Source organism: Mandrillus leucophaeus, unplaced genomic scaffold, assembly GCF_000951045.1.
Source record: "Mandrillus leucophaeus isolate KB7577 unplaced genomic scaffold, Mleu.le_1.0 Scaffold9, whole genome shotgun sequence".
NCBI classification, from domain to species: domain Eukaryota; kingdom Metazoa; phylum Chordata; class Mammalia; order Primates; family Cercopithecidae; genus Mandrillus; species Mandrillus leucophaeus.
In genome coordinates, this window is record NW_012109807.1 from 9,539,978 (window position 1) to 9,546,658 (window position 6,681).

Consider the following 6,681-nt stretch of genomic DNA (forward strand, 5'->3'; position numbering starts at 1 on the left):
TTCACCATGTTAGCCAGGATGGTCTCGATCTCCTGACCTCGTGATTCGCCCGTCTCGGCCTCCCAAAGTGCTGGGATTACAGGCTTGAGCCACCGCGCCTGGCCTATATATATTTTTTATGTCTGAAATATTTTACTACACTTGATCTTAGCCAAAAGGCCAAGAAACGTATCTGAAATATTTTGAAACAAATGTAAACAGATAGACAAAAAACCATCATATTTCCAACATCATGAAGGGCTTTATAAGGAAAAGAATCCATTCTCTGAGGGAATGAATGAGGAATCAGGATATTGTATTCCGTATACACAGAAGCTTCCAGAGATTAGTGACTAAGTCTGAGTGTAGTTTCAGTTGTCTGGGAAAAGCAGGAAAGGAGACTTCGCATGTCGGTTTTCAGTGTTCTGGAGCAGGGGTTGGCAGTCTGTGGCTACTGGCTTTGTTCTGTTGGAACATAGTTATATCCATTTGTTTATGTATTATTTACAGCGGCTTTTGTGCTGCAATGGCAGAGCTGAGTATTTGCAATAGGGGCTGCATGGCCCAAAGCTTGAAATACTATCTGGCTTTTTTTTTTAGGCGGAGTTTTGCTTTTGTTGCCCAGGCTGGAGTGCAGTGGTGTGATCTCAGCTCACTACAGCCTCCACCGCCTGGGTTCCAGCAATGCTCCTGCCTCAGCCTCCTGAGTAGCTGGGATTACAGTTGCCCACCACCACGCCCAGTTAATTTTTTGCATTTTCATTAGAGACGGGGTTTCGCCATAATGGCCAGGCTGGTCTCAAACTCCTGGCCTTGGGTGACCTACCTCGGTCTCCCAGAGTGCTGGGATTACAGGCGTGAGCCACTGCACCTGGCTTTTTTTTCTTTGAGATGGAGCATCTGACTTAAAAAAAAAAAAAAGTTTTCTGGCCCCTGCCTTAGAGCTTTGCTGCTTGAAGCCTAATCCATGGTGGGAGTCATAGCAGCAGCAGCATGAAATAGGAGCTTGTTAGAAATGCAGGATTTGTGGCCTCACCCCACACCTGCTGAATACAACCTGCATTTTAACAACATCCCCTGGCTTTGGGATACTTAATAAAATTTGAGAAGCACTGCTTTAGACGGTGAGAACTCATCATTTGATGCATGATAGCTTTTGTTCTTGGGAACTATAACTGCCAGAGGTGAAGTTTCTGATCAGATCATATTTATATCCTTTTTCGTAAAGAAGTTTACCTTTAAGTAAAGTTGTAAACTCATTTATCTGAGTTTCAGAATTTCTTATTACAAAGTATGTCACTGAACTGTACCAAAGCAACTCATGGTCAGAGTCTGTTGCTTTCTGGAGTATTTCGTGGTAAATATTGTCTCCATCCTTTGGGCATCTCTGGCTTGGGGTCCCATGTGTTTTTCCTTAGGCATATTAGGTTATGTGCCTACAATATGGGACAAGTCCAGGAAAAGGAACTACATATCTCTAGTGCTAGAGGTAATTGCTGTCCTCCAATTCCATAGGATGAGATCCATCTTCTCCATGATGACAGAGGTCCTGTCTTAGAAGCTTTGGTGGCCAGGGCCATCCGAAACATTGAGATGACCCAGGAGGATGTCCGACTCATTGGCCTCAGTGCCACCCTACCCAACTATGAAGATGTAGCCACCTTTCTACGTGTTGACCCTGCCAAGGGTCTCTTTTACTTTGACAACAGGTATCAGAAAAGACTGGGCAAAGTTCTGTCAAGGTGACCATCCTGCTCTCCTTCCCCTTTTCCAAGGAATGCTGCTGTGTTGGGTTTTAGAAGGGCCTTTGGGTTTGATGTGCTGTGAATCAAGAAGGAGGAATATTGCTCTTGGGGCAGGAAAAAGACTGTTTATTCCCTCGGTATTTTCCGCCAAAGCCTCATTTGTCTAACTGTTGAACTTCTAGCTTCCGTCCAGTGCCTCTGGAACAGACGTACGTGGGTATCACAGAGAAAAAAGCTATCAAGCGTTTCCAGATCATGAATGAAATAGTCTATGAAAAAATCATGGAACATGCTGGGAAAAATCAGGTTTGCCCATGGTTTGTGGTTACTCTTGAACCCTGTTCTTTCAAATGTTTACCAATAATTTGGGAAGATTGACAGAAATTAAAAGAAGACACAACATAAATCACCAATATCAGCTATGAAATGGGATATTACTACAGAACCTATAGCCACTGGAAAGATAATAAGGTAATACTATGAGTAGTTTTATGCTCATAACTTTAAAAATTCAGAAGAAATGAACCAGTTCTCCAACAACTACTAGTTAACTAGCAAAACTCAGCCCAGATGAAGTGGATAACTTGAATAGCCTTACAACCATTAGAGAGTTTGGAGAGTTAAAAATGCCCCCATCAAGCAATCCCCAGTCCCAGATAATCGTTTTGTCCATTCACATTATCCGGGGTCCCTCCATAAAAGGTTTGGGGTCGCTTACGCTAAAAATACGAGACAATAAAAAAAGGAAAATGAAAACTAGTGAGGAGGTCATTTTACTAGACAGCGATAGAATTTTTACATTGAAAGTCGAGTTGAGCAATGTTTACTAAGACAAAAAATAAGGGAAAGTGACTGGTTTTGTATTTCTTTTTGTCTGATGAGAAGAAGCATATGAATTTATATGAAGAGACAGATCTTGGCACTAAATACTAGGAAGACTTCATTTCCTACAACACTGTACCAGTCTCAGACATATTTCCTAAATCCTTTTGTGAGTAGTAGAATGTTTTAGCTGTTATTTTGCAGACACATTTTCATGCATCTTTGACTGTTGTTAGGTGCTTGAACATAAATTCTGAGTTGAGAGGCCTGAATTTGTAGTCATAGTCTATTTAAACTTGCTGTTCAGGGTAGGATGTTGAAGTTAGTTAATTTCTCAGTTCCAGAACTGTGAGCTTGGCGGGTGCATTCCCTTGAAGTCTTTCCAGCCCTGTTGAGGCTTCCTCTGAGCTGCCCACATTCCTGCCCTTTCCCCTCTCCAGGACCTTGGCTTCTGGTGGTGATGGTGCAACTTCCGCTTCCTGCCACAGGTGCCCTGGGGCTGTTAGTGTCTCGTGACTGTGGCAAACTGTGGCTTCTCCTTAGGTGCTGGTGTTTGTCCACTCCCGGAAGGAGACTGGAAAGACGGCCAGGGCCATCCGGGACATGTGCCTAGAGAAGGACACTCTGGGTCTGTTTCTGAGGGAGGGCTCAGCCTCCACGGAAGTCCTGCGAACAGAAGCGGAGCAGTGCAAGGTGAGGAGGGGCCGGCTGGGTTCCCTCATGCCTATCTGGCAGCCGTGTCCATCTGAGGCCTCAGACAGCTCCTCTAGGACTATACTATGGTACTGTTGTTTCCCATGGGTTAAGGTTGATTGTCTGGATGTGATTAGTACTATTCCACATAGTAGTTAAGGGGCAGGTCTCATGGGAAGAGATTTCCGTAGTCCTTGGGTGAGTCCTACAGGAAGGCTCACCTCATCCCTGGTCGTTTGTTCCACAGAACCTAGAGCTGAAGGATCTTCTGCCTTATGGCTTTGCTATTCATCATGCAGGCATGACCAGGGTTGACCGAACACTCGTGGAGGATCTTTTTGCTGATAAACATATTCAGGTGAGGGGGTGCAAAGCTTTTGGAGGAGCAGGTGGGACATACTTCAGAAGACTGGCAGTGTCAAGGTTGTGCCATGTTTGCTCCTGGTACTTTATTGCTTCTGGCCCAGCGAGCCCAGGTCAGAGGGTTGTGGTGGATACAATAAATAGAACCTTATGCCACTCTCCCAACTCTTCACACCTTGTGTGAGGGAAGATGAGTGAGTTTTGGACGGTCTGAGAAGCATAGTGAAGCAAGCACTTTGGTGACTTCAGATAGCTCCAAACACTGCCTCATGGGGGCGTGCGTGGCCTTGTCGTTCCCTCTTTCCAGATAGCCTCTGCTTGACCTTTTCTAGTAACTTTAAGGTGGTTTAATACAGGCCTGCACTTGTGCCTCTGGAATTTGAAATGTTCATTCCTGAATAGATGAGGAACCCAAGGAAACCTTTCCTCTTTATTCTGGTGTCACATTGACAAGTACTGGGACCCCCCCGCGCCCCACTGGCTAGTCCTGATAGAAGCTCTGAGGCCAACTGCCTAGAGAAGCTGGGGATATTAACCCCTGATGGTGGCATCTCTTCTCATTGCCTTGCTTTGCCTCTGTAGGTTTTAGTTTCCACAGCAACTCTAGCTTGGGGTGTGAATCTCCCTGCACATACGGTCATCATCAAAGGCACCCAGGTGTACAGTCCAGAGAAGGGGCGTTGGACAGAACTGGGAGCACTGGACATTCTGCAGGTACAGAGCCTTTGAGTTTATCCTCAGTGGGGATCGATATCCTTGCCTGAATTGCAGAGATGCTGGAAGCTAGCAGATCAGAGGCCTAGTTCTGTAATGTAGATCTCTGCATCAAAATCACACATTCTCTTGCTATAGCATTCTTGGTTCGCTGTCCCTGATCTAGATGCTGGGACGTGCTGGAAGACCCCAGTATGACACCAAGGGCGAAGGCATCCTCATCACGTCTCATGGGGAGCTGCAGTACTACCTGTCCCTCCTCAATCAACAGCTTCCTATTGAGAGCCAGATGGTTTCAAAGCTTCCTGACATGCTCAACGCAGAAATCGTGCTGGGGAATGTCCAGAATGCCAAGGTAGGGGAGGACTCTGCCTGTTGTGCTTCATGCCTTCCCCGCAGACACCAAGGCACCAGGTGTGGGTCGGTCCCTATTGTGCCGTGGGCCAGCAGCGTCCGAGGCTTTCCGTCCCTGCACCCGCATCTTGGATCTGGCAGATAGTTCCCCTTGTTACCAAGATCTTAGAAGATGCTTAGATCTTTTTACTAATGAAATGCCAAACACATTCAGAATATGATGTAATATGCACCCTTGTAGCTGGGAATTTCTAAGCAATTCATGGTAGCCTTTCATTTGGACATCAAGAGTTTCTTCATACTAAGAACCATGAGCTGTGTCTTGTAGGACGCAGTGAACTGGCTGGGCTATGCCTACCTGTATATCCGAATGCTGCGGTCCCCAACCCTCTATGGCATCTCTCATGATGACCTCAAGGGAGATCCCCTGCTGGACCAGCGCCGACTAGATCTGGTTCACACGGCTGCCCTGATGCTGGACAAGAACAATCTGGTCAAGTACGACAAGAAGACGGGCAACTTCCAGGTGCGTGGGGTGAGGGTTTTGAGGCAAAGGTCTCAGCAAAAGTTACTGGCCCAGGAGAAGATTTTCCAGATTGCTCTCGATGTGAGCACTGCCTGTCTCATCACCCGTTGCTTAGAACAGCAGAAAAGTGGTTGCTTTTCCCATAACTCGAAGTGGATAATTCAGCTGTCTTGTCCGTGCAGACATCATTTCACTATGGGTCAGCTTATTGTGCCATTTTTCTTCATGTGCCTGGGCCTGGCCTGGCACTTGCACTGCTGTGACTTCATCCAGTTGTCCTATTAGGACAATAACGTATAGGACATTGAGTCATATACTTTACCAAAAATCGCACAAAAAATCCTGTAAGACAGTAACTTACGGTCCTCAGTTCGAGGTGGGAGCTCATTAGTAGTCAGCACTGGATTGAGCCAACCTTCTCTCCAGGTGACAGAACTGGGCCGTATAGCCAGCCACTACTACATCACCAATGACACCGTGCAGACTTACAACCAGCTGCTGAAGCCCACCCTGAGTGAGATTGAGCTCTTCCGAGTCTTCTCGTTATCCTCTGAGTTCAAGAACATCACAGTGAGAGAGGTGAGCTATGCAGTGTGCTGGGGCAGGGAGTTGGTGCTCACCAAGTCACTGAATGGTTTCCCTCCTCGGCCACAAGGCTTTCCCTTGACCTTTTCCTGCTTGTGGCAGGAGGAGAAGCTGGAGCTGCAGAAGTTGCTGGAGAGGGTGCCCATCCCTGTAAAAGAGAGCATCGAGGAACCCAGCGCCAAGGTGAGCGCCGCTCCTTTTTGCTTTGGTCAGGATGAGGATTAAGTGGTTTTCACAATCTTCTAAAAGATGAACCTTGAATTTGGGTTCATGTGTGGTATCCTGCTCAGTTCTCCTAGTTTTTGCAGCCTTCTCGCATGTTCTTTTTATGTGAAATAACAATTATTTAGTATTTGTAAATCAAGACCTGTAGAAGATCTCTCCTGGCCTGGATGCTCAGAGCAGAAATGTAATTCCCTTTCTTGGACTGTTCAGTGGTTGGTCTCCTGCTGGCTGATTTTGCTTCTTTACAGATCAATGTTCTTCTGCAAGCCTTCATCTCGCAGCTGAAATTGGAGGGCTTTGCCCTGATGGCTGACATGGTGTATGTCACACAGGTGAGGGTGGAGTTGCATGGGAGCTGTGAGAAGGGGCCTGAACAGTTCAGTCCCTGTGTTCTGTGTGCATGCTGGGAAAAGGAGGCCTGATGCTAGTGAGATGGAAGGAGTGTTCAGTTCTGCTCTTGCGGGGTCATTGGTTGGTGCATGTGTGGTACAGCCACTCTGTAGTACACATCTTGAGCTCGTGGGAAAGGTAAGACCTTAAGAGGGAAGGCTTCAAGGCTCCACAGCCCCTCAGACAGGAAGAGCCACAGCACACGCTGTCTGCTTCCCGGCAGCGAAGTGATGTCCCGCTGTTGCTGCACAGCTCGTAAATAATTTTTTTTTTTTTTTTTTTTTT

The 6,681-nt window shown here is 46.6% G+C and overlaps 1 protein-coding gene across 1 annotated transcript in view; it reads left to right on the plus strand.

Annotated features, from left to right (window-relative positions):
- Positions 1–6,681, plus strand: part of SNRNP200 (small nuclear ribonucleoprotein 200kDa (U5)) — a 31,601-nt gene that overhangs the window by 11,171 nt on the left and 13,749 nt on the right. Inside the window, exons 15-24 of the mRNA XM_011969652.1 lie at positions 1,495–1,688; positions 1,907–2,030; positions 3,090–3,239; positions 3,487–3,597; positions 4,185–4,316; positions 4,483–4,671; positions 4,999–5,196; positions 5,623–5,775; positions 5,884–5,964; positions 6,255–6,338. Coding sequence (XP_011825042.1) covers positions 1,495–1,688; positions 1,907–2,030; positions 3,090–3,239; positions 3,487–3,597; positions 4,185–4,316; positions 4,483–4,671; positions 4,999–5,196; positions 5,623–5,775; positions 5,884–5,964; positions 6,255–6,338 — 1,416 coding nt within the window. The remainder of the gene's footprint in view (positions 1–1,494; positions 1,689–1,906; positions 2,031–3,089; positions 3,240–3,486; positions 3,598–4,184; positions 4,317–4,482; positions 4,672–4,998; positions 5,197–5,622; positions 5,776–5,883; positions 5,965–6,254; positions 6,339–6,681) is intronic.